Below are 27,938 nucleotides of genomic sequence, written 5' to 3'. Positions count from 1 at the left end.
CTAATAAGCAGGCATATACATAGAATGAAGGCTACTGCTAAGCTTGTAAGCCACCCTGAGTCTTCGGAGAAGGGCAGGATATAAATGGAATTTAAAAAATAAAAATAAAAATAAAAATCTTACCAATGAAATGGCTGGTGGTTTCCCATCTGATGCCATCTGACTTTAATTCTACATTCTGCAGCACGGTCTATCATATTTATTAGATTTATGGTCCATCTTTATGTCAAGACCTCAAGGTGACAAACATCAGGTTCTCTGTTCATTTTACCCCACAATAGCAAACTTCTGAGTAGGTTGGACTGAGAGGGTCACTGCTTTAAAGTTTCCAGTGAGTCTCCATGGCTAAGGGTGGACTTGAACCTAGTTCCTCCAAGTCCTAGTCCAACATCTTAACCAGTACAAAACCTTGGCTCTCTCCTCTTGATCATGGAATATCTAGATACGCCCGTGGAAAACCTAGTCAATCTTAGCTGATTTCAAAAAGCAAAGTGGAATTGAACCTGGTTAGTACTTGGATGAAAATTTACCAGAAAATCTCAAAGCTGTAGAGTGGAAAGAACTTCCTAGAAGAAGACACTTCTGAACTGTTGCCAAAACACCACATGAACCTTTCCCTGAAGTCACCAGGAGTTAATTCCAATAGACTTTACCTTTCCATTCAGAGAGTCTCTCCATCTTCAGTGGAGATAGTACCATATTGTTCAATACAGGAACAATGGAAAGCACCAGTTGCATACTTTTATCTACTTGTGGGCTTTCCACAACTAGGTAGTTTACTTGTGGGAAGCCCACAACTAGAAAAGAGAAGCATAGTTGGAAATGACTGTGGAGATCATCTAATCTAATCCCCATGTTTAGTGTGGAATCCATTAGACCACTGTTTCTCAACCTTGGCAACTTTAAAATATGTGAAATTCAAGTCCCAGAATTACCTACTGTAAAGTAATCTGAGAATTCTAGGAGTTGAAGTCTTCACATCTTAAAGTTGTCGAAGTTGAGAAACACTGCCCTAAAGCATTTCTAATAGATGGTCATCCAGGTTTGCCACTGTCTTCTGCCAGGATGTTTTCAAGCTTCCCACTTTTATCTATTGCCTGGGTTCCCCTGGGGTCTCCCACCCAAATATTACCTAGCCTGACTCTGCTTAGCTTCCAAGCTAAGCTACAACATCTGAATCATGTCATGTATAAGATAGAGAGATGATGATGATGGTGGTAAATAGATGAAAGAAAGAAAGAAAGAAAGAAAGAAAGGAAAGAAAGAAAGAAAGAAAGAAAGAATGCAACAGATGAGAGATGGGAGAGAAAGAGAGAGAGAGAAAGCTAGAGATAAAATCCTTAGTATGGATGACATCTGGAGAACCCCAAGTGAATAGGTTGCCTTTTTCAATCCCAGTTCCAACTGAGTGTCAGCATTCCCACAATGCAGTCTGAAAAACCTAACAAATGCATTTGTTCAAGATGTTGGTCTTGGCCACTTGTTAAGCTTGCTTTGTGATTTGTACTATGGGGTACAAGTGGGTTAATTCAGGAACCAGTGATAAGTGTGTTTCTGTGTCACGAGACAGCTATCAATCTCCACAAGTTAAAAAAAAAAGAATTAAAACCTGTCATTGTAGTTAGCAGCCTTGAATGCTACCCTGGTGGAGCAGCAGCAAGGTGTAAATCAAATAAATAAATCCCGGCTGCTTTTCCTAGAAGGTAAAGATCATTGAGGGGACTCGAATCTCTGTTGTGATAGCTTTATTGACAGTGTCCTTGGGTTGTTGTTGTTGTTGTTGTGCGAAGGAAGATTCTTTTCTTTTGCCGGACGGCTGGGCAAAGCTCGTTCGGAGCCTTTTCTTTTTCAAACTTCCCCTCTCTCCCTTCCCAGCCCCAGACCGTTGGACTTGCCAAAGTTCACTACCACGATATCAACAGGGAGCTGGGGGCTGGACTTCGGCAGCTGCTGCTGCTGCTGCTCAGAGGCCGGAGAGGGAAAAGACGGGGTCTTTAACGAACTGGTTCTACATTCACACGTCGACGAGGGCTCAGGAACGCCCGGCGTGGGTGCCTCCTTCAACCCGAGGAGGCTAGGCTTTGTAACCGCGCCCAGCTTGGGCTGAAGACCTGTTTGAAGCGAGCCTTGGGGCACAGGGCGCAAGGGCTTGGCGGAGGGAGTTGTGCTTTTGTGTGTGTGTGTGTGTGTGTGTGCGTGCGCGCGCGCGCGGTGTGTGTGTGTGTGTGGGAGGGGGCATTTCAAACTGTGACACCCCCCCCAATCCTCACTAAGCATCCTTTCCCCCCCCTCCCTGAAGGCTGCCTACAGAGCATCTGCAGTCTCAAGTAAAAGCTTTTCATCCCCCCCCCTCCTCCTCCATTCCCAGCGAGCTGCGCGATCGATAAGGGCAGCGCGGGAGGGGGCCGTGCCGTGGAGCCGGAGAAGCCCCCTCTCTCGGCGCCCCCAGCTAGCTCCAAAAGCGGACAAACGCGCGGGGGTGGTGGGGGGGGGAAGGCAGACCCGAGGAAGGGAGGTTAGTTTGGGACTTGCGGTGGGGGGGGGAGAGGCGGGCGGACGGAGGGGCGATGCACACAAAGGCAGAACTAGAGCAAGAGGGGCCCGGGGAGCGCGGCGGCGGCGGCTGCTGCTGCTGCTAGGCGGCTGTGTGGACACCAGCGCACTCCTCAGCCTGGATGGATCGAGCAATAAAGCAGAAACGCCCGTGATAGATGGACCTGGAGATTAGGCGCGATGGAGTGGCGTGATGTATGGTTTGCTGATACAGTCCGGGGCGGAGAGGCCGGCAGGCAAAGAACTGAGCGCCGTCCTCCCACCTCCGCCAACCTGTCCCAAGACAGCCTTCCTACTTATATCTTTCTCTGTTTGCCTTTCTACATTCCTTCCTTCCTTCCTTCCTTCCTTCCTTCCTTCCTTCCTTCCTTCCTTCCTTCCTTCCTTCCTTCCTTCCTTCCTTCCTTCCTTCCTTCCTTCCTTCCAGATATCTCTTCCTCTTCTTTCTCGAGGAACCGAACCGATCGATTATCTTTCCATTCTTGCTCTTCTTTTTTCTTCGCTTTCTTCTTTACTGGATCCTTCCTTCCTTCCTTCCTTCCTTCCTTCCTTCCTTCCTTCCTTCCTTCCTTCCTTCCTTCCTTCCTTCCTTCCCTCCCTCCCTCCCTCCCTCCCACCCTCCCTCTCTCCCCACCCGTTGCACACCAATAAATCTCAGCTCTTTCCCCCACACTTCCAGTCCGCCAACTACTGATGGGTCGGCCTCCCGTTCCCAACCAGTAGTAGGCGATGTAGCCCAGCCCGCCCCGGAGGGCCCCAGGTTGGGGATGGCTGGCGTCGAGTCTGCGCTCGGCTCAACCTCCAGCAGCCAGAATTGATTTTCTCCCGCCGCCTTCCCGCGCCCCCGCCGCCTCCGTCTCTCCATCCCCGCCTCCTCCCCCCCCCCCCCAGCGCTGCCTTCTCCTTTCCCATTTTTCTCGCGCGAGGTGGAGGCAGAGCCCGGCCGCTGCTGGGCCACGGAAGCCGAGCGCCCGGCAGGCGAGGCCGGCAGGTGGGCGCTCGCTCCTCTCCCAGCCAGCCAGCCAGCCAGCCAGCCGGCAGCGGCGGGTCCCGGGCGCGCGCGCACCCCTGTGGCCTCGGGGACGCGCGTTCGGGGGCGCGGGCGCGCCTCCGAGCGGGAGAGGCGGACAGAGCAGAGCTGAGAGCCGTGACGTCAAGGCGAGAGGGAGGCAGAGCTGAGAGGCAGCGCGGCGATTCGCAGCCCCGGCGAAGGTTGGAGGAGGCGGAGGCGAGCGAGAGGCGAGCGCCCAGCCCCGCAGCCTCGGGCAGGAGGGCAGCCGCCGCCGCCGTTCGCGTGTCCAGCTGCCGCCGCCGCCGCTGCTGCTGCTCCCGCCGCGGTCCTCGCTGTCGCTCTCGCCGCCGCCGCCAAGACTGCGGGGGTCCGGACCCGCGGATGGCGACCTCCTGAGATGGCCGGCCATCTGGCTTAAGGCGGCGGGGCAGGAGGCGGGAGGCGGAGATCCGGAGGGGGCGGGAGGGAGGGGAGGAGGAGGCGGGGGCGATCGGCTGGCCGGGGGAGAGCGAGAGAGCGATGGAGCTGAACCTCGACGGACTGGGCAACCTCCATCAAGCCGGGGAGCTCTTGAGCCCCGCCGGGGCGCACGCCAGGCAGCCGCCGCCTCCCCCGCCGCCGCCTCCCCCGCCGCCGCCGTCGACGCACCGCAACTTGGTCTCCTCACACGGCCGGCCGGCCATGGTCTCGAGCATGGCGTCCATCCTGGACGGGGCGGGCGACTACCGGGCCGAGCACAGCTTGGGCGCCCCGCTGCACCCGGCCATGAGCATGGCCTGCGAGTCGCCCTCGGGCATGAGCACTTACACGACGCTGACGCCGCTGCAGCACTTGCCGCCCATCTCCACCGTCTCGGAGAAGTTTCCCCACCCGCACCACCACCACCACCACCATCACCACCACCACCACCCGCCGCACCAGCGCCTGGCCGGCAACGTCAGCGGCAGCTTCGCCCTCATGCGCGAGGAGCGCAGCCTGGCCGCCTCCATGGGCAACCTCTACGGCCACTACCCCAAAGACATGCCCGCCATGGGGCAGCCCCTCTCCCCGCTGGCCAACGGGCTGGGCGGCCTCCACAACGGGCAGCAGACCCTGGCCCCCTACGGGCCCGGCGGCCACCTGGCGGGCGACAAGCTGCTCTCCCCCAACGGCTTCGAGCCGCACCTGCTCTCCCGCAGCGAGGAGCACCTGGCTCGGGGGCTGGGCGCGCCGGGCGCCGGCATGATGCCCGCCCTCAACGGCCTCCACCCGCACGCCCACCCGCACGCCCAGGCCAACGGCTCGCTGCTGGCCGAGCGGGAGCGGCAGGGCTCGGCCTCGGGCGCGGCGGCGGGCGGCGGCGGCGGCGGCGGGTCCGGCCAGGTGGAGGAGATCAACACCAAGGAGGTGGCGCAGCGCATCACGGCCGAGCTGAAGCGCTACAGCATCCCGCAGGCCATCTTCGCCCAGCGGATCTTGTGCCGCTCGCAGGGCACCCTCTCCGACCTGCTGCGGAACCCCAAGCCCTGGAGTAAACTCAAGTCCGGCCGGGAGACCTTCCGCAGGATGTGGAAATGGCTGCAGGAGCCCGAGTTCCAGCGCATGTCTGCCCTGAGGCTGGCCGGTAAGGGGCCGGGCGGGAGCGAAGCCAGAGGCGCGCGGGTCGGGCTCAGCCGGCTTGGCAGGCGGGAACGCAGGCAGCGAGGAGCGGGGCAAGCCAGGAACTCGGAGGGCAGGAGGCCGGGAAGGAGCGGAGGAAGTGAGGCGCGGCGCTCTGCAAGTCAGGTAGCCAAGGTGCCCAGGACCTTTCAGCCTGCTTCCAGCACGCAAAGCCTTTGTTTTGGCGGCTCAGCCGACCCCTTCCTCACCCTCCTCAAGGGATGCCTACGTGTGTGTGTGTCTGTCTGTCTGTCTGTCTGTCTGTCTCTGTGTGTGTCTGTGTGTGTACAGTATGCCGATCCGCGGGGCGCACACCGCGTCAGGATCGATTTTTGCTGGAGCTCTATCCGACCTTTCTTTCCACCGCATGCCGGCTCTTTTTTCCTCTTTCCGTCTGGGGTCTCCCGAGGCCCTTGGCGTCCCTTGCCTGGCGAAGAGGCCAACGGAGAAGCATCCGAAGGCGCAAGTGCCAGGCGCTGCACAGCAGAGGAAAGGAGTCGTCCGCGGGCTGGACAGCGGATATGCTCCCTCCCTCCCACCCGCCCCCGCCAAATTCCGCTTTTTAAAATGATAATGGTGGAGGGGGTGACTCCGTCCCGTTTGGAATGGCGGGAGTTGGAAACCAACCCACCTAGAATGAGCCAGGTTAGGGAAAACGGGTGTGTATTACTGGGCATAAATGTATGCATAATGTGTACACAAGGTGTAAGCATACATGCGCCGACAATACGTGGAGGCGTTCCTAAAACAGATCGTCTTGAACGGAAGATTCTCTGTGTGTGTGTTTTCACCCGTCCGTCCATCCACCCATTCCAGATTCTTTTTCCTCTCGAGCTGAGTTCCACACAATGCACTCCGAGGAGGCTCGAACGAGGCTGGAGAGCCCAGGGTTCAACGTGTTGTGGGAACCCAGGCATTGTCTTAGCGGGTCGTGTGAACTAAGAATCGCTTCGAGCCGGTTTCTTTGTTCGGACCCCGCGCGCTCTGCCAAAGCAGCTGCAGTTGTGTTTGGCGAACCGGCTTTAAGATTTAGCGCGAGGTGTACGAGAACCGTGAGTGTGATGTGTCTCTGTGTAAGTGTGTGTGTGTGTGTGGTGGGGGGGTTTGTTGCGGATGCGCGCGTGCGCTTGTAGTCACTCAAATAGGTTGCTCTAGAAAGACTTCGGGGTGTGTATGGCTGACAGTATAAAGCTAAAGGTTCCTCGCCAACTAAGCGGCGGATCTCGGCTGAAGCGGCTACTTTTTAAACTTATTTCATGCGCAGCAGGCTTAGCGTTTGTTTCCTTAGGGTGAGCATCCTTAGCACCTCTTTAGACACCGCCTTCGCAACAGGGGAAGAATCAGAGCGCCCTGTGTACAACCGATTCCCACAGCCCGGTTATTTGTGACCGCAAAGGAAAGAAAGGCCAGAGTTAATTTCTAGTCATTAAAAAAAATATGTCTCTGGTGAAAGAAGATGGGCATCCCTTCATTTATAGTAAGGATTTTTTTTTTGGGGGGGGGAATACTTTGGTTATTAGTGTGGTCCTCAATGCATTTTTAAGAGGTTATTTTTTAAAAAACAAAAAACAAACCCATTCCACTATTAGGTGTTAAAGGTGCCCGTGAGAGAGAAGGAATGAAAGGGAATACCTGGGGGGGGGAGAAAGGGGGGGGTGTCCTTGGTGCTCTCTGCGCTTGATTGTTTCCTTGCAAACTAGGTAACAGGCAGTAGCACTGATGACGTTACCTAGTTTGGGTAATGAAACGTCTGCAAGAAAACAACCAGGCAATCTCTGCTCTCTGTGACAGGCATCTCCTTCGAGAAATATTCACGTTCAGGGTCTGAAATCTCTCGCCTTTCTCCACCTTGCCCAAACTCCAACCTCGCCTTCGGCCTGCGGGGCTGCGGTTGCTCCCTCTTCTACGTCAGGCAGGAACTGGGAAAGGAGAGATAAGGGTTATCCTGACTCGCAAACCCAATGTACTCTCGCTAACAACGGTCAGGTAGGTCTCTAGAAGGGCAGGAAGGTGGTTGGACCGGCCTATTGTTCCTTCACGCCTAAGGTATACTCCCCCTGAAGAGGGGGGCTCCACTGCTTTATCACACCTAATCCCGATGGGCGGGCTGCTCTGATCTCCCTCGGCTTTCTAAAGCCAGTAGGACCACTTTGGCTTCGGGTAGAGAGAGTGTGTGTGTGTGTGGGGGGGGGGCTCGTTGGATCTCCTGATCTCTGCTTTGCCGGGAGAGTGAATAGTTACTCTTTTGTCTCTCTTGAATCTCTTGCCAAATCGATTCCGAAGATGAGTTGGGATTCTTGTGAAATGGGAGCGGGAAATCCTCCCCCCCCCCGCAATTTGTCATTTGGAAGCCTAGAGTTCAAAGGTGGGGGCTCTGGGGAATCCAGTCCCTTCCTCTTCCTTGGCAGACCCTCCTCTCCTTCCTCCAATGCAGGGGTTTCTTCCCCCCTTGCTTTCATAGCTGCTTTGGGGGAAGGGTGGGGTTTTTAAAAGGCAGTGCAAAGGATGGCTTTCCTCTTTCTTTCCTACAATCCTTCCTTCTTTCCTTCCTTCCTTCTTTCCTTCCTTCTTTCCTTCCTCCCTCCCTCCCTCCCTCTCTCCTTCCCTCCCTCTCTTGTCTTCCTTTCCCCCCTTCCTTTGTTGTCCACCTGTAAAAAAGGGACAAACCTGAGCAATTTTGCCACACACACACACACACGCACACGCACCAGGCCTGGCCACACACAGCCCTGCAAAGGTCCAAGGGCCTCTACTAGCCTCTTCTTCCCCCTGCCTTCTCCCCCACCCCCACCTTCCCCATCACTCTCCCTTTCCTCTCCCTCCAGGTGGATAAGCTTCATTCTTCCTGCTCCTTCATGCTGGTCTCTGCAAGTTGCCACGAATCAGCCACGTTTTGTGGTCACCATCTTGATTTGTTTGACCACAAAGGCAAACTTGTCTAAAAGGAAACAACAGCAACATTTTGGCCACCTCTGTTGAGGAGGAAACCAGTTCCATCCAGGAGGTGATGGAAGAGCCCACTCGGTGTGTGATTTCATGGAGGGAAATCTCATCGGGGCTTATTTTGGGGAATTCGGGAGCTCTTCTCCTTGATTCTCAGTCTTTCATATCCATAAAATCCAGGGTTGGCTTAATAATTTAATTACCAGCTTACCTATCAATGGGAGAAAAACAATATTTTAATACCATTATTAGGAACTTTTTATCTCCTCCTAGCTGGTTTCTCCTGCCCTGGCCTTCAACATCCCTGTCTATTACTGTCACATTTTCTTTGGCAGTGAGTTCTGTAGTTTATTCTTTACTTTGGTCCTCCTTCCTTCCTTCCTTCCTTCCTTCCTTCCTTCCTTCCTTCCTTCCTTCCTTCCTTCCTTTCTCTTTTGTACAACTCAAGTTAGCACATATAATCATTATCTTGGGTTGATCCTAAGTTCTTCTACAGTAAGGAAAAACACATTTTCTCCCCACTGTTCAAAAATGCCCCATTTTAAACATAAACACTCCAAAATATACATTTGAGAGTACTGTAACTATGACACAACATCGTGGCACTATTATTGTTACACACTCAACACACTATAAGAAAGGCTTTCTTCGCACGTTAGTTCACCCGCATCAGGCACCAACCTAGTGTGTGCATTCTTATAACTTCTTAACCTTTGCTGAATTTTGGGGCAGGTGAAAGCAGCTTTTCTATTTGAGCAAACCTAGTCTCTTTGATTAACTGTGGTTCCATGTAATGTGTGAATCTCGGAAATGAGTAAATCCTGGGTTAAGCTCTTGTCTGAAGGCAAACTAATGGGTCATTTATGGTGCTAACAAAGTATGAACATTTGTCAAGAATTTCTGCAGGAAAACCTTACACCGACAGAGGCTCGATCCAAAATGCCAGCCAGGAATTCTTTCTCTTTCTCCAGAAAAGAAATCTCTTCTAGGATAAATGAAGACGTTGGGGGTCTTAAGTGTGGCCCATTTCTCAGGCAACTTTCCCCATCTTGGTGTCCAAGAGGGTTGGACTACAACTACCATTTTCCCCAGCCTGCAACGACAGAATAGAATAGAATAGAATAGAATAGAATAGAATAGAATAGAATAGAATAGAATAGAATAGAATAGAATAGAATAGAATAGAATAGAATAGAATTTGGAAGGGACCTTGGAGGTCTTCTAGTCCAACCCCCTGCTCAGGCAGGAAACCCTACCATTTCAGACGAATGGTTGTCCAGTTTCTTCTTAAAAACTTCCAGTGTTAGAGCATTCACATTCAATTTCTGGAGGCAGGTTGTTCCACCGATTAATTGTTCTCATGGTCAGGAAATTTCCCCTTAGTTCTAGGTTGCTTCTCTCCTTGATTAGTTTCCATCCGTTGCTTCTTGTCCTGCCTTCAGATCCTTTGGAGAACAGCTTGACTCCCTCTTCTTTGTGGTAACCCCTGAAATACTGGAACACTGCTATCATGTCACCCCTCGTCCTTCTCTTCATTAGACTACACATACCCAATTCCAACAACCGTTCCTTATATGTTTTAGCCTCCACCCCCCTAATCATCTTTGTTGCTCTTCTCTGTACCCTTTCTAGAGTCTCGACATCTTTTTTACATGGTGGTGACCAAAACTGCTCTGACTTGGCACCTTCTTATCTGGTTTGTGAGCAGAATTTTCATCCTTCCTCCTTTCCTTTACTCAGCCCCTAATCGATAACCTGGCCGATTAACTCCATACCCACATTCTCCCCCCTGCCTTTCCTGCCTTTGTCTGCTCCTATCAAGGCTCCACCATCTCTTTCCTTCTCTGGTCTGGGTGGTGATGGCGGTGGGGACCCGTCCCTATCAAGGGCTAAGCATGGCTCTCTCTTTGGTGTCTTAAAACCCAGGGCCTTCCAGGCAAAGAGGCCTGCCAACTCTGCTTTAAATCTGGCTCTACCCTCATCCTCCCTTTCATGTTATTCTCCTATTTTCTTCCTGCAATTCAATTTGTAAGTTTCTGAGAACAGGAGGCTTTTTAGTTTTGAGGGTATAGCTTGTTGGTAGACGGAGGTGGGGGGTGGAGGGGAGGAAAAACAAGAAGGGAGTGAAGTTGAGGACTTTTGAAATTATGCTTATCTATTGCAGAACTGTCACCCAGCCACCGTTACCCAAAGAGGGGCATGTTCCAGTGCTCTAAAACAGGAACCATTAAGACAGTCAAAAGCAGTGCAATTCCAAGGAAAGTCAGCCCTGAAATGGGGTTATTTAATTCCTTCCCGCCAGGCCCGCTATCTAAAGGATTGCACCCATCTTCTGTAAGAAATGTTAAAACCCAAAAGCTGGGTGACTGAACAATCAAAAACATGGATTCTAAGCAAACACATACATGCAGAGAGCAATAACCATTTTGGCTGCAGTTGATATGGTGGACGTAAAAGAAATACAGAGATATGGGTGGTGTTCTAAAAGAAATGCGAGTGGGAGACAGACACGGAGGGAATTCAGATTTATTTATTTATTTATTTATTTATTTATTTATTTATTTATTTATTTATTTATTTATTTATTTATTCATTCATTCATTCATTCATTCATTTATTCATTTATTTATTTATTTATTTATTTATTTATTTATTTATTTATTTATTTATTTATTTATTTATTTATTTTTCTATACTGCCCTATTCCCGAAGGACTCAGGGCGGTTTACAGGGCAATATTTAAAAGACAATATAAATTAAGATAAAAATAGAATTAAAAAGAATTAAATTAATAATAGCCCAACAATAAAACAATGTTAAAATTTAAAACTAACCCCCCCCTCAGTCCAGGCCGGATCGAAAAGCCAGGTTTTCAGGTCCTGGCAAAAGGAGCGCAGGTGGGGGGGGCAGTCCGGAGTTCCACAGGTAAATCATTCCAAAGGGCAGGCGCGCCCACAGAGAATGCCCTCCCTCTGGGGATCACCAGCTAGATCATGCCAACCATTCAGAATTTCAGATTTTAAAGGCCGACTTATTTGCATGCTTAAATTTGAGGGAGTGGACACATTGCTTAGCCCATTGCTAAGAAAAAGAGCTGACTATTCATGGCTTTAAATGTCAAGAACCCTCATTGGTTCAAAGCAACGTCTTTCTTAAATATGGCTGCCCTGAATTCAGTGGGATCTGCTTTGAATCTGGAGCCTGTAACCCTTTCATTTCGTTTCCTCCCTTTCATCCTGAGAAAAATATCATTGGGAAGGAATCAATTACCTTTCAATGGGGCCCTCTTAAAGTCTTGTCATGCTCCAGTGGTAAAAGAGAACTAAAAAGCCAATAGTGACATCACTTACTCCCCCCCCCCCCCCCCGGTCTTGTGTACAATTTAGAAAGACAAGGTCGGTCAGGATAATGAATATAAATGGAAAGCTGATATTACGCTGTGGCTAACGTGAAGCCCAGAACTAGCACATAATCTGTAAGGGCCCTTCAAGATAAACAATAACTAACTCACTGTATAAAAATAATAATAATTACGGGAAAAAAGGAATGCAGAAGAATTCTCAGCACACTTGAACATTCTGTACGGGTCTGAAGATTTGCATTTTGGAATGAATTACTGGATAAGCCACCCCATCTCAGACATCCCCATGGCTTTTCTTGTAATGGGAGAACCTCTGATTTTTCCAGGCTTCCCATAATCCACAGGGAAATGGGCGTCTTGAAAGCAGGAGGATATGAGTTAGGAATTTGGTCTCTCAGCTCCCCAAGTCAATCTGAGCCCACCCCAATCACCAATTGGTTGCACTGAATTTCCCCTCCCCATTATCCAAGATCAGCCCTTCATTGCTGAGGGAGCCACTTTGATCCTCCCTTTGCCCAGGCTTAGCATTTTTTTGTTTTTTATGCTATTTATTACTACGACTTTTCATCAGTTTTATACTGGCTAGTTTATCTATGGCTGTGTGCTGCCAAAAATCCCCTTTGGGAGTGATAGGCTGTTATATAAATTTGAGAGAGAGAGAGAGAGAGAGAGAGAGAGAGAGAGAGAGAGAGAGAGAGAGAGAGAGAGAGAGAGAGAGAGAGAGAGAGAGAGAGAGAGAGAGAGATGTACACATGGTGGTGCACATGACACCCTTTTTCTCATTGATCCCACAACAACCTTGCAAGGTGGACCAGGCTGAGCATAAGAAACTGGTTTAAAGTCTCCTAATGAACTTTTTGTGGTTGAAAGAGGATCTCCCTGTTCTAGACCAACACCTTGCAAGTGATGATCCTGGTCTGGATCATACCTCACCTTCCCGGGGCTCTGTCTTTAATGCAAGAGGAAACCATGATGCTGGGGCCAAACTTCCTGTTCAAGCCCAGAATTGTTGATCTTGATGCAACAGGCCAGTTGTAAGTTTGCAAAGCATGCAGTAAAGTGCTTAAGTGTATATGCCAAGAGATTTGTGATATCAATCTCCTATTGGGGTCTACAGCCTAATTTTTTCCCTAGGCAGAGCTTTCTCCAATCTGTTGCTTGTCACATACGTTGGTTGCTATGTAGTCACACATACAGAGAAGCTGTATGTCAGAGGTCTTCAAACTTGGCCCTTTTATGACCTGTGGACTTCAACTCCCAGAATTCCTCAGCCAAGCACGCTGGCTGAGGAATTCTGGGAGTTGAAGTCCACAAGTCATAAAAGGGCCAAGTTTGAAAACCCCTGCTATATGTGAACTGGCTAAGGAATTCTGGGAGTTGAAGTCCACACATCTTTCAGTTGCTAAGGTTGAGAAACACTGTGCCGAGGTGTATAGAGAGGTGTGCATGTTGATGTGCAAAGGCAGTGCGTTTCCTGCTTGTCAGTGGAATATTTTACTTGTTAAATGTATAATAAGAATAACAACCCATGGACCCCCTTCTTAAGAGTCATCCAGCTAGGGGTGATTTTTGGTAGGAAAAGTGCCAAGGCAGCCATACAACAGGACATCTCTTTTAATGCAGAGCTAATTATTGTGTTGTCCTTTTCTGCCATCATACTGAATGATGCTCTTACATCCACGCACATAAGAGGTACAGTGGGCTGAATGAGCTGTTTCCTATTCAGGCTGGTTGGAATTTCAGATTATGAATCCACAAAGAGATTCACGGGGCTCGCTCCCTCTTCTATGGGTGTCTAGCTGATATCGGGGTTCACACAACTGGTGAATTCTAAACCCAGTTTAACAAAATCTGATTTCTGTGTTTGATCAACTAAGTAGTGCTTATTTTGAGTTAAGGTGATGGTTTGGTTCATGTCAGTTGTTAGGATGATATCCATAACAGCTAAATATAATTGACCAACCATGCCATACCTGGGCATATAGCTGTTGTGTGAAACACCGTGATTGTTTCTATCAAGTGTTAGAAATGCCGGCTGTGTTTTAAATGTGACTAGTTGAAAGGCTAGCTCAGTGTTTCTCAACCTTGGCAACTTTAAGACATGTAGACTTCAACTCCCAGAATTCCCCAGTCAGCCATGCTGGCTAAGGAATTTTGGGAGTTGAAGTCCACATATTATAAAGTTGTCACGGTTGAGTAAAACTGGTTTAGCGGATGCATTTACACCACTACCTGGTCAGTAATTCGGGCCACTGCGCAATCTATAAAATGGATTAATTCACTAACCAGATGATATGACACAGGGGTCTCTCTGTATCATTTTCTCTGATTTGAGAAAGGAGGAAGAATCACCAATTTTGATTCCACTAGATTCTCATCAGCACTTCTGTCCAAACAGAGTGAAACCAATTGGCGTTAGCTCCCTCCTGACAGGAGTAAATGTAAGGTGTGGTCAAAAAAGTCAAGATGGTGGTCACATTAATATGATCATGTGGGGATTGTACCATTGTAATCTCTGCCTGGACTTTTTTTGGCTACCCCATCAGAAGTCTACAGCAGAATTTCAAAGCATACCTTTGACACCAAAGCATCCGAGAATGCGCAGTCTCTAGAGGCCTTGAGTTTTGCACATGACAGCTTATATCAGCGCTTTACAAACTTTACAAAATATGGACTTCAACTCCCAGAATTCCCTGGTCAACATGCTGACCGGGGAATTCTGGGAGTTGAAGTCCACACATCTTAAAGTTGCCAAGTTTGAAAAATAGTGGTTTCCATGCTTGCCATTCATTCACACAACAAATTTCTGAAAAAATGGGAGGGGTGATGACACTTGAATAACCTGCCTGATCATTTATCCCTCATTTTACATGACTCCTCTCTCATAAAAACCAAAGAACGCCAGATAAAGTTATCTAGAGACCATCCAGTGAAAATTTTCAGACTTAGGCTTCAGACAACTCTTAAAGAAACCCGCTCAAAAATAAGTCTCAAGATCTCCTGGGGTGTGTCTGTAACAAATACAAACAGAATTGGTAACTCAAAACCTGTCCCTTTTGATGGATGGATGGATGAATGGACTTTAAGCTTTTTTATGGAACTACATTTATATTTGATAAATTTATTATTTTTATATTTATTCCTAGAGTTACAGTATCTTTTATTTCATAGTAGTGTATTTACTGTCACCCATAACAGGTGGAAATAAATCCGTAATTTATAGTAGACCATATCTTCTTGATACATTGTGAATCTTGGGCGAGAAAGTATAAAAATCCTACAGATGAATAAATGTTAATTATATATTTATACTGCAAATGCAACAATTTGTTTTGATAACTACACAGAGAAGGAAGTATGTGTCTTTATATGTGTTTGTGTATATAAAGTGGATGAAACGTGTGAATCCCACCAATAGCTAAATCCTAGTTGCTATCTCTTTAGAATATTTTTAGGAGAAGGGTTATTTTTTATGAAGTGTGCTGGCCTAGACTAGGGGTCTCCAACCTTGGCAACATGCTGGCTGAGGAATTCTGGGAGTTGAAGTCCACAAGTCGTAAAGTTGCCAAGGTTGGAGACCCCTGGTTTAGACAACTGCAGGACCGTGTTTTAATTCTCCTTATTTTATTAAGAGTACAGATTTGGTAAAATTTTCATTTTTTTTCAAACAAAAAAAAGGATACAAGGCTAGACCAGAATTGGCATGTAGAAGATATTTTTTTATTTTTTATTTTAATTCCATTTATATCCCGCCCTTCTCCGAAGACTCAGGGCGGCTTACATGCTTAGCAGCAAGATATGGAAAAAAAGGAACAAAGATGTCCAAGCAGAAAATGATCAATAGGAGAAGAAGAAGAAGAGATTGGAGAAAGAGAGAAGAGGGAGGAAAAGAAGGGGAGAAAATCAGCGCGCACAGACATGTATATACCAGCCAGGTTTTCCTGAAGTAATTTATGTAGAAACAATCCACATCGATTCTAGCGAAATTTATTTAACTGCTGCGGTGAAGAGGTGGTGAGAGAGAGAGCAAGCAAGCGTTATGCCTTGCTGTTCACCACGTTTGGCTAATCGGGAGTTGGGACTTCGTAGACCGCAGTGTCAGTGAGCCAATCTGACGCTAGGCAATATATAAAATGTGGTTCTTAGAAATGAGGTGGGACTAGGCAGGAAAAGAAATGGCCATTGATTTAGCTGGGTAGCTCTCTCTCTCTCTCTCTCTCTCTCTCTCTCTCTCTCTCTCTCTCTCTCTCTCTCTGTGTGTGTGTGTGTGTGTGTGTGTGTGTGTGTAGAAAGAGGGAGGGAGGGAGGAAAGAGATGGAAGGAAGAAAAGAAAGAAAAGGGAAAGGAGTCAAGGAGGAAAGATGAAAGAAGGAAGGGAGGGAGGGAGGGAGAGAAGGAAGGAGGGGAGAAGGGGAGGAGAGGAGAAGGAAGAAAGAGAGGGGGGTGGGAGGAAGAAAAGAAAGAAGGAAACAGAGGAAGGAAGAAAAGAAGAAAAGAGAAAGAAGAGACAGCAGAGAGATAACAGAAAGATGGGGAAAGGTTATGAAAGGGTGAAAAGAATGGCTATATAGATCAAAAAGAGAGGAAGGAAGGAGGGAGGGAGGGAAGGAAGGAAGGAAGGAAGGAAGGAAGGAAGGAAGGAAGGAAGGAGGGAGGGAGGGAGGGAGGGAAGGAAGGAAGGAAGGAAGGAAGGAAGGAAGGGAGGGAGGGAGGGAGGGACTCCCCACCATTCTTTTGCCCCCATTGTCTTCTCTTCCCCCCTCTCGAAACGCGCGTGGCCCTCCTGAGAGTCCCCGAGCCGCCACCGGGAGCGGCCGGGGACTCGGGCGGCGCTTCTTCGGACTGGCCTCCCTTTTCTCCCAGTTGTCTCGCGTGGATTATTTATGGGGGCGAAGCGCGCGTCTTCCCTCGGCCTCCGTGTTGAGAGCGAGGCCGGCGGTGTTTAATTAGGGCGGGCGAGTGGCATCTTTTAGTTCCAGTCGATGCCCTATTGAAAAGCCGTTAATAGCATGCAAATTGTCCCCCAGCCTTTACAAGGTTCTGGTAAATAAAGATTTAAACACTCGCCACAATTGGCTCTTTAAGTACCCCCGTTGTTCACTCTAATTGACCGTCCTGTTTTATTTCCGATGCCGCTAAATAAATAATAATTTAAAAGGTGGAGAGGGAAGGGGGGGGGGAGAGGGGAGAGGGGGACCCACAACAGCCACCAGGAGGAAAGTCATGATCCAAAGAGACCTGGGGGAACTTGAGGCGACCGAAGGATTTTGAACACTCTCCCCCACACCCGGGCACCCCGAGTCCCCGAACTTCACGTCCCTGCGTGGATTTAACAAATTCCCTCTGCCCTCTTTATTCTTGGGTAGCCGTGATCCTAACTTATCGGGAGTATTAAATATACGGTTCACCCACTCCGGGGCATTAAAAAAACACAAAAACGGGGAGAGGAATTGCGTAGGTTTAAAGGATTGTCCACTTGCTTTTGATATCAAGCCTGGAAGCCAGCAAATCCATATACTGTATTATTTCTGTATTTAGATTTGGATATACCCAGTTTCGCCTTGCGGACTCCAGCTAGCCCCCTGGGGTAGAGAGGCTGAGATTATTATTATTTTTTCTGGGCCAGAATCGCGATTCTAAGCGAGCGATCCGAGTCGGGGTAAAGAAACCAAATTTGATCTCATCCGCAATTAAAGTTAAGTAGAGAAAAATAATAAATAAAGGGACGCGGTGGCTCAGTGGGTTAGGATGCTGAGCTTGTCGATCAGAAGGTCGGCAGTTTGGCGGGTCGAATCCCGAGTGCCGCGTAACAGAGTGAGCGCCTGTTACTCGTCCCAGCTTCTGCCCACCTAGCAGTTCGAAAGCACGTAAAAATGCAAGTAGAAAAATAGGGACCACTACGGTGGGAAGGTAACAGCGTTCCGTGCGCCTTTGGCGTCTAGTCATGCCGGCCACATGACCACGGAGACGTCCTCGGACAAACGCTGGCTCTTCGGCTATGAAACGGAGATGAGCACCGGCCCCTAGAGTCGGAAACGACTAGCACGCATGTGCGGGGGAACCTTTACCTTTACCTTTACCTTAGAGAAAAATAAGCAAGCTTGCCAGTCAAGGTCTAGTCGTGGTGAAATATTACAACTCCGTGATAATTTGGGGAAAGTTTGGGAGAGGACCTCCCCCTCCCCGCAATTTTGCACTTTGGAAGGATGGGGCTTAGAGACGACGAAACCCAAGGAGGGCGGCGATCCTTGAGTTCGCTTTCCGGGAAGGTCGTCGTGGACTCGGTCAGATTTACCAGGAAGCGAAAAAACTGGTTTGTATCGTTTGCAAAGGCCATTTGGACCCCAGGCCCACATTTTCAGCCTCACTTTTCACAGCCGCAAACTTGGACAGCTCCTTATTCGAAACCCCGAGGTTGCGTTTTTCTCATCCACTCACTCGGGTGCAAATAAAGGAAGCTGATTTAATTTTATAAGAGCCTTGGTGGAGCAGTGGGCTAATGCCTCCTTAAGTAACTCCAGCTGCCTGCAATTAGTGCAGGTTCGCATCCCACCAGGCTCAAGGTTGACTCAGCCTTCCATCCTTCCGAGGTAGGTAAAATGAGGACCCAGATTGTTGGGGGCAATAAGCTGACTTTGTAAAAATGCCGCTTGGGGGCCCCCGAAAGCCCTAATAACCAGCCTTGGTGGAGCAGTGGGCTAATGCCTCCTTAAGTAACACCAGCTGCCTGCAATTAGTGCAGGTTCGAGTCCCACCAGGCTCAAGGTTGACTCAGCCTTCCATCCTTCCGAGGTAGGTAAAATGAGGACCCAGATTGTTGGGGGCAATAAGCTGACTTTGTAATAATGCCGCTTGGGGGCTGGATGAAAGCCCTAATAAGCAGGCATATACATAGAATGAAGGCTACTGCTAAGCTTGTAAGCCGCCCTGAGTCTTCGGAGAAGGGCGGGATATAAATGGAATTAAAATAAAAAATAAATAAAAATAAATTTTACCAAGAGGAAAATCCGAGCCACGTACAGCTCCCCTTTACATCCCCTTTGGATGAAGAAGCCAAAGAAAAAGTGCCTACTTTTCTTTAAAACCTTATTCCTCCCTCACCACCACCACCACCACCCCCCGCACCCCGTCTCTTTTCACAAACACACAAACACACAAACACACACAAATGGTTTCTGAATTTGTCTGGGTCTTTACCTACCTCTCTGTGTTATAGGTATCTAATTTTAACGGGGGGGGGGGAAAGCGCGGAACGGTTCGAAAACTTCACCGAAGTGAAATGAAAGCAAAATGGGCAATCCACTGATTAAGACAGCGATTTTTAAAAATATTTTAAACAGCGAATTAAACTCTGATTTCATAGATTTGTCTGCCCACCCGTTTCGACCCTTACGAAATTTCTCCGGGTAGCGTCGTTTTAAGGAACCTGACATGTTTTTGGAGTTACATTCAACAAAGAATAAACACGAAACAAAACGGAGGCAAAAATGTATACTGCCTTCCTTCTTTCGCCTGCATTTTCCCCAGCCCGGCTTCCTTCCCCCTTCCTTGCGGTCTCCAAAGGAACTAAAGCGGGAGGCTGCAAGAAGGGGAAATATCGGAGGCCCGTGAAAGTGGTTCCAATTCCTCGCCAGATGCCAGGCAACTTTCTTAGTCACCCCCAGTCCTGCAAGTGCACCTCCCTTCCGACGACCAAATATAAAGCCAGTGTCTTAGGGATGCTACGAACAGAATTCCTGGTGCCCACCTCCGCCTCTGCAAAAGAGATATTTCCGAAAAGAGTGGACCAACCCCCCCCCCCTATTATTTTTCCTCTTCGCAGTACGCCCACTTGGGAAGTCAAATCAAATTTATTGTATGGTCTAATTAAATTTTTATTTTGTTTTGTTTTATTTATCTCCCTCCTCCTCGCTCTCTTTTAGTCCCAACCAGCCTCCCTCCTTCCCTCCCTCCCTCCCTTCCCATTCCCCAGCTTTTCCCACCCTCCCCTCAGTCTGCAGCCCCCTTTTTTTTCTTTTTCTCCAGCCTCTTCCCACAACTGCCTAGTATTAGGGACTTGCCTCTACAAGATTATCACCGACCTAGGTCCCCTCCGTTGGGATGAGCCAAAGGTTCTCAAAATGCGCAGTCCTCCTTCCACCGCCCCACCCCAGAAGGATTTCAAAGATCCCCCCCCAACTCCCCGACCTCGGCCTGCTCCCAAATAAATGCATTTAGGACCCAAGGCCGAGGAAAAGACGGGAGTGGTGTCCTTTCTCGCAAGAAAGCCCAGTTTAAAAAGTCTTGACTTTTAAATAAAATACTTGCATATATATATATATATATATATATATATATATATATATATATATATATATATATATATATATATATATATATATATATATATATATATATATATATATATGTGTAAATTACTAACAAAGAATTAAATTAAATATATATATATATTTAAAAAATTGTAGCCGCCCACCCACTGCCACCACCAAATAAATACACACGTCCATACAGGGATAGGGTTCAGTCGCTGCAGCCACTGAGCCACAAAGTAGCCCAGCCCACCCACCCCCACGCCATCCCCGTGGATGGTTTATCGCGCCGTTTGTCCACCCAACCCAGAAAATTGGGTTAATTGAATAAGCCACGGTTAAATTAAGCGTGACAGGCGAACACAGGCTTCTCGGCACGTTCCTACTAGACGCGCTTTCCCGGGAATAGGCCTCTTGAATGCGATGGATTTTAAGCAGAGCGACGCGGGGGTCGGACGACTCCTCTAGCGGGTTTGATCTCCACCTCACCCCACCCAAGAGAAAATTGGGCTTTCTTGGGGCGCAGTAAGACACATACCACTTGTCGTTCACAATGCCTTCTGAGGATCTGTGGAGCCGGGCGATCCTATTTTTAGTATAGGTTAAAAAAAACAGCAGGGTTTACATTCAGGCAGTCTGTGGATTCTGTGCGATAAGAAGGCATTTATTTTCAGCCACCTCCGCCTTATTGCGTAGTAGTACGAGACACTGTTACTTTATTTACTTGGACTCGCCATTCTCTATTTATGTTGTTGTTTGGTGGTGGTTTCAATTGTTATAACCGCCCAGCGTCTCTGGCGTATGTATATCCGTAAATTGAATGAATAAATACTAACTTTCCCTATAATAATTGTGGGAAAGCCGCCTTAATTACTACAAGCCTATACACAGGCCTGAACTGCTCAGCAGTGAAGTCCGCTGACTTTCATCAGGAAAATGCGAAGGGAATTGCAGAGCGAAGGCCGCGAGAAAGCAATGCTGGCTGAGTTCATTGCCTTGAAAATGCAAGAAGTAAAATACCACTAGTTGATGTGACATCCTAGGGTTGCTGCTGCTGCTACTACTACTACGAACGGCTACTACTGTCACTAATAGAAACTGTTTATATTCCTAACAGCTCACGGTATACTGTATACGCGCTTTAAGCAGCGGTAAATCAGACGGCGTCGAATTGGGTTAGCACCCGGCTAAGGTTTCATTCGATTGGCGTTTATCGCTTATTTACTCGGGACTAAATGCCAATTAAATCGCAGATAGGATCAAGGGAGCCGTGGCCGGAAGATGGGGCAGTGAATGTTAAAATGAAAAGAAAGCAAGATAAATGTGCAGAGTATTTGAAATTCAGGGGAATTTGGTGTCACATCTTTTGGAAACATCGCAATAATGTTAAAAATCAGAAAGCGTCCAGTAGCAGTTTTTTTAAGACCAGCAAATTCAGGCAATATAATCAGTATAAACTTTACAGCTTCTAGTGAAACGTCGCGTCTTGACCGATGCTACTACGTGTTTTCTGATTTTGGGCTACCGTAGAGGAAACAAAAACTCTCCTACGTGCCTGTAGTAAAGTTTAGGGATCGGGAGACGAGGATGTCTTTCTTTTCTTTTTTAAACGAAAATAAAAAGGGAGTTCTTAAAAAAAATAACGTTGTGAAGACAAAAAATATTCTCCCAATCTATTGCAGGCTACAGGGATAAAATAAACAGATCTGCAGGCCGATTCAGTACTTGGGCTGCGGGTAGCAGAGAACCACAGATAAAATTAAGGGTAGGTGTTTGTTTTTTGTTTGCTTTTAAACTCCCATCTTCAGCAGGCCCAGCAGCGCCGCCGCCAAAGCATTTGTGAATTTATAAAAATCCTGTGCAAATATTAAACTCTTCTTTTTCCTCGTCCGACTAAAACATGGGAATTCTCATTCTTCCAGACCCTCTCCGGGCAGCGAGTAGTAAGAAAGCCAGCTCCACTGGGGCTGTTCGTTTTCGAAGCCTCCCTCGCGGGGAGAAATCCGGCCCGTTCTGTGCTCCTCCAAAGGCCGGGGCCACGGGCTCCGCGGGCGAGCTGTACTACAAGATCCTACTGCACATCGGTTGGAGGGACTCTGGTACCATTCTCAGCGTGAGGGGCGATGGCCGATCTGACTGAGGTGATGATGGCAGGTGTATTCCAGAGGGCCCCAAATTTTGAAGAAAAAAAATATAGAAGAGATAAGGAGAAGAAAGGAACGAAAAGAGAAAAGAGAGAGAGAGAAAGAAAGAAAACAGAGAAAAAAGAAAGAAAGAAAGAAAACAGAGAAAAAGAAAGAAAGAAAGAAGAAAGAAAAAGAAAGAAAGAAAGAAAAAGAAAGAGAAAGAAAAGAAAGAGAAAGAAAGAAAGAAAGAAAGAAAGAAAGAAAGAAAGAAAGAAAGAAAGAAAGAAAGAGTAGGCAGGCAGGTAAGCAGAAAGAAAAAGAAAAAGAAAGCAGACAGAAAGAAAGACAGAAAGACAAAAAGAAAGAAAGAAAGAAAAGAAAAAGAGAGAAAGAGAAAGGGAAAGTAGGCAGGCAGGCAAGCAGAAAGAAAAAGAAAGAAAAAGAAGGCAGGCAGGCAGGCAGAAAGAGAAAGAAAGAAAGAAAGAAAGAAAGAAAGAAAGAAAGAAAGAAAGAAAGAAAGAAAGAAAGAAAGAAAGATAGAAAGAAAAAGAAAGAAAAAGAAAGAAAGAAAGAAAAAGAAAGAAAGAAAGAAAGAAAAAGAAAGAAAGAAAAAGAAAGAAAGAAAAAAGAAAGAAAGAAAAAGAAAGAAAGAAAGAAAGAAAGAAAGAAAGAAAGAAAGAAAGAAAGAAAGAAAGAATGCGATTATCTCTCTCTCAAAGAAAGAAGGAATATCCATAATGAGAGAGGGAAGAAAGTCAAAAGAAAGACGTTGCGGGGGGAGAGGGAGAAGGAGAAAAAGAGCGGGGTCCAGCTCAGCGCAGCGGGGGGGGGGGGGAAGGAGCCAGGCAGTGTTTTGGCCCTTCTGTGGGGATCCGTCGCTTCCAGACCGAGACCCGGAGGGAGCATTTCGGACCTGGCTCGGGCGGGGCGGCGATGGAGGGAAGCCAGGCCGCGCAAGGCGAGCCCCAGGGGACGCGGCGGATGAACCCGGCCGGAAAAAGCTCCGTTTTTCCTCCGTCGGCACCTTTTGGGTCTGTCTGGAGAGCTGCGCGCTGCCCTGCAGACACGAGCGGAGGGGAAGAGGATGAAGCGGGAGGGGGGGGGCGGGGAGGCGAGAAAGGAAGGAGAGGCGGAAAGGGGCAGCCCTTGGCTGGGCATAGCGGCGGTCGGGAGTAGGAAAGTGTGTGTGTGTGTGCGCGCGCGTGTGTAGGGCATGTCTAGGGAGGTAGGCAACGGGGCGGGCGAGCGTGGCTAGCTGGTTCCACTTACCCCCAACCCATTTTGGTGGAGCAGTGGAGCCTTGGTGGAGCAGAGGGCTAATGCCTCCTTAAGTAACACCAGCTGCCTGCAATTAGTGCAGGTTCGAGTCCCACCAGGCTCAAGGTTGACTCAGCCTTCCATCCTTCCCAGGTAGGTGAAATGAGGACCCAGATTGTTGGGGGGCAATTAAGCTGACTTTGTAATAACGCCGCTTGGGGGGGGGGTGTGTGAAAGCCCTAACAAGCAGGCATATACATAGAATGAAGGCTACTGCTAAGCTTGTAAGCCGCCCTGAGTCTTCGGAGAAGGGCGGGATATAAATGGAATTAAAATAAATAAATAAATAAATAAATTTTCCCAGGAATCTTTCCCCCCCCCTCCTCCTCCCCTCCCTCCCTTTCTCTCTCCCTCTCCCCTCCCCCCGGGTCTTTCTCCGGCCTGCGGGGCTCCCATTTGCCTGATTGCATTTAAACGCGTCATTATCCCGGGTGAGGGCGCCCGGGCGCGGGGAGGTTGCTTAGGCCTCCCTAATTCATCAGCATGTCCCTGATCGATCGATCGATCGATCCCTGGCTTCCTCTCAGCTGCAGCTCTCGCTCGCCCGCGGCTCCCGGGCCGGGCTGAGCTGAGCAGGAGGGGGCGGGACGGAAGGCGGCACTCTGCGTATGCTCAGGGGTTGCGACTGCTTTCGCCCGGGGGTGCTGTTGGCACAGCATGCCTCGCCTTGGTTTGATTTTTGTTGGCTCGGGCCTCCAGTCTATTGTAGCTTCCCAACCTTAGGAACTTGAAGATGCGTGGACTTCAACTCCCAGAATTCCCCAGCCAGCTATGCTGGGGAATTCTGGGAGTTGAAGTCCACGCATCTTCAAGTTCCTAAGGTTGGGAAACGCTGGGCCTTAGTTCATTTCTCTGCAGATCCAGAAACGACTCAAATCGATAACCGGGTGACGCGCGTTGTGTGAACGCAGCCTTTGAGCGCTCACTGGGGAAAGGAAAAGGGCGCCCATTGTGGATGTGATCGGCCTCCCACTCCTCTCTCTCTCTCTCTCTCTCGGGGACTCGGAGCCCTGACAAAACCTGACGATGCAAAAATCAAGCAAGAAAAAAGAAGTGAACTTACAAAATGTCAAAAACGATTGTGTCCATTTATTTCCCTTGCAAAGGCTTCCCAGAAAAAGACAAAAAACTGAGCCGGTATCTCCATTACGGTTCTAAATTGGAGGTTTCAAGCAAACAAATGCATGTTCGTCATAAAATTTCTCACCAGCTACTGTGCCTGGAATTAAATGTAACTTCTTTTGAGAATGAAACCCAAATACCAAGAGGCATATTTTTCCTGTTCAGATCAGCCAGCCAGCCTGGGCCTCAAATATTAAGGAAAGACACAGCAACCTCCTATTAAAAAATCCAGTTGGGTCCTCTGCAGCCTCTCCATAGACTTGCTCCAAGCCTTAATTCTTACTTTATGAGTTTCACCGCACTTCCATTTATAAAGAAGACTTAAGTTGCAGCACATAATTGATGGTTTTGCACATTTGCCAAGCAATCGCTTAATTAACCACATGGTGTTCAATAAGCCACAATTTACTGGGTTCATGTGACACACTAAACCATTTTTCATGGTTTACTAACCACCACAGCTGAGTTAATGCAGGTCAAAAGCGAATATATTGAGGCTTAAGGTGATGTGCAACGCTGGCCTCTGTGTGTTGTATGTTGACACATTTGAGATCTCTTTTGAGTAGTCTGCCTGTATCAAAGGTGTCCAGACCTAGATGATAAAATGCTTCCCCCCTCACACACACACCAGAAATATTCCTTAGTTAGAACCTGGATTTTTCTTCTCTCTGTTTGCTTTAGAGCAGGGGTGTCCAACCTTGGCAACGTTAAGACTTGTGGACTTCCAACTTTCAGAATTCCCCAGCCAGCCATGGAATTCTGGGAGTTGAAGTCCACAAGTCTTAACGGCACACCCTTGCTTTTTAGAGATTTAATGCATTTACAGTCAGGTCAAAGTTTTTTTTTTCTAAATCTATGCACTTCCAAGAAGGGAGCAGAATATTTCAACTATTGATGGGGGCTGGAAGAAACCTCTGGGGTGAACATACATCTAGTTGTATCACACACCAGGCTTAATCAGGGCAGTTATGAATCTAATGGCTGCGTTTGTAGAACTGCTGAAATCCCTAAGGGTTAGCTTGCTTGCTCTCTTTTTAAAGTGGATTTAATATGTGTATTGTGTGAATCTAAACTATGGAGTTAGTTTATAATGCAGTGCATGAAGCTGGTCCAAGGAAGGTTTGGAATGTTTTTGTGGAGTTTTTTTTAACCATTAGGCCAAATCTAGTGCCAAGCAGGGTTCATGATGGTGACACTGGTGTTGGGTTGCTGGCATGTTAATTAGTCTAAATACAAGTAACAGTGTGGTTACATCAGCCAATTTTCTTAATAGCCCTCCTCGGAATTGCAGAGTTGAGAATCTGGGTTGAAGCAAAATCTGCCTTTGTGTTAAGAACTTAATCAGGCCCCTTTAAGACTCAGGAGCTTTGATTTATTTATTAAATTTACAGTATTTATTAATCTTGTTAATTCTAACCTTGGTTATTCATGGCTTGTGAGAGCCAGTTTGATGTAGTGATTAAGGTTAGAAACCAGAAGAATGGAAGTTCTAGTTCTAGTCCTTCCTTGAGTACCAAGCCAGCTGTGTAGCCTTGGGCCAGTCACTTTCTTTCAGCCTGAGGAAGCAGCAATGGCAAACCACATCCGAAGAACAACTTGCTAAGAAAACTTGAAGGATTTATCCAAATGGTCTCCGCAAATCAAACACAATTGAATGGAAGGGGGAGGGGGGGAAAGCATGGCTTAGCATATTGCACAAATATGCAGCCTGTTTGCTTAATTTAGGGTTCTGGTATGAGTCGCTCAAGTGAGTTTGTTCAGTAACCTAATTAAGCACTTATTTTGGAAACTCAGACTGGTTTCAGCAAACTGAACTGTGGTGTTGCAAAAGGGGAAAAGGTTCAGTTTTCAGGAAAGCAGGGGTGTTGTTTGAAAAATCCAAGATGGTGGCTACAATCATATGATAGAAATTCTACCCCTTTTTTACAGGCCCACGTATGACTTTGGCATGAGAGTTAAGACTTTTTAAATGGTCCCTATGGACACCTCCACAGAAATATACCCCTATCTACCTTTCAAGACCACATAATCTACAACAACATCTTTATCCTGAACATGGTCATGCTTGCTTTTTTTAAAAAAAAATCCTTTGCACAACAGATTGAACCAAAAATTAAGCAAAGGGCCTTGATTTATAGACCACATTAACCCCCCCATGTAGTCAGCTCACCACACACACAGGGGCCGACCAAATTTAAATGTAGTCAAGCTCAACATATTTGGTGAATGCAACTGCTAGGTTTGTATCACATTTGGTAGGCGTATTGTCTTAATTCAGATACTGAGTTTTTAAAATTAGGAAGTTTCATATTCTGTGGTTTGTATGGGAATATTTTCTTTTTTTTTAGCAAAAGAGATTCAATCTAAAAGTGAATTTGTTGGGTGGATTAGCCCATGGTGAAAGCTAAATATAGGTACCCTTGGCTTTGCAATGGGTCAATAGACTTCTGAAGAAATTCCCCATAGCGTTTAGTGCCCAGTACGTATAAGTTTTATTTCATGATTAGGTTTTATTACTATTGATGAATAGCTAATCATGATTAATCCTCTATAGAAATCCCCTATAAGGGAAGTGGCTAAAATGTTATCCTACCCTTTGCTAGCTCTTCCATTTAAGAAAGCATTCTCAATCATATGATAAATCAAGGGAAGTTGAGAGAATATGCTGTCTATATATGTTCAGACATGTGTTAGTATGTAGTGGGCTTAGACCTCCAAAAGGCTTAAATCTGCCAGCAGTCAGTTTTACAGAAACATGACAAAACATGTAGAGACTCTGGAAAGAGTGCAGAAAAGAGCAACAAAGATGATTAAGGGATTGGAGGCGAAAACATATGGAGAATGGTTGTAGGGATTGGGTTTGTCTAGTCTAGTGAAAAGAAGGACTTGGGGTGACATGATAGCAATGTTCCAATATCTGAAGGGCTGCCACAAAGAGGAAGGGGTGAAGTTATTCTCCAAAGCATCTGAGGGCAGGACAAAAAGCCATGGATGGAAACTAGTCAAGGAGAGAAGCAACCTAGAACTAAGGAGAAATTTCCTGACAGTTAGAACAACTAACCAGTGGAACAACCTGCCTCCAGAAGCTGTGAATGCTCCAGCACTGGAAGTTTTTAAGAAGAGACTTGACAGCCATCTGTCTGAAATGGTATAGGTTCTCCTGCCTGAGCAGGGGGTTGGACTAGATGACCTCCAAGGTCCCTTCCTACTCTGTTATTCTGTTAAGAGTCTGATAGGATCTTGCAATCAAACACCTCTATTATCACATCACAGTCTACAATGTTGTCTTCCACGTGGTGCGGAAGGTCAAATGTGAGGATATTTTGGGGCAACTACTCAGCCTGCTGGAGAGTTTCTAAACTGGTGTGCCTTTGTTGTTGTTGTTGTTGTCCCCTCCCTCTTTTCCCTCCCTTTCTCCATTACAATTAGTTGTAACTGGGGGGGGGGTTTACCTAATTTGTCCTTGCTGTCTTTCCTGTTAAGATTATTTTCCCACGGACAGAGGCAGGCGGTAGGGCTCCTTAAAGGGTTGGCTAAAGCAGCCAAGGAAGCATTAT

General features: G+C 47.5%; 1 protein-coding gene and 1 long non-coding RNA gene across 2 annotated transcripts in view; one reads left to right on the top strand and one right to left on the bottom strand.

Moving 5' to 3' along the window:
* LOC310632819 overlaps positions 1-27,938 on the bottom strand; it is a 117,345-nt gene that overhangs the window by 17,292 nt on the left and 72,115 nt on the right. The window lies entirely within an intron of this gene.
* The window catches only part of ONECUT3 (one cut homeobox 3), a gene marked incomplete at both ends in the record, with an annotated part of 77,603 nt that continues 53,749 nt past the window's right edge, over positions 4,085-27,938 (top strand). Inside the window, one exon of the mRNA XM_083349926.1 lies at positions 4,085-5,168. Coding sequence (XP_083206052.1) covers positions 4,085-5,168 — 1,084 coding nt within the window. The remainder of the gene's footprint in view (positions 5,169-27,938) is intronic.

Source organism: Vipera ursinii, assembly GCF_947247035.1.
Source record: "Vipera ursinii genome assembly, chromosome: 1".
Lineage (NCBI taxonomy): Eukaryota > Metazoa > Chordata > Lepidosauria > Squamata > Viperidae > Vipera > Vipera ursinii.
The sequence above is the reverse complement of the archived record's forward strand: the minus strand, read 5'-3'. Positions and strand labels throughout refer to the sequence as shown.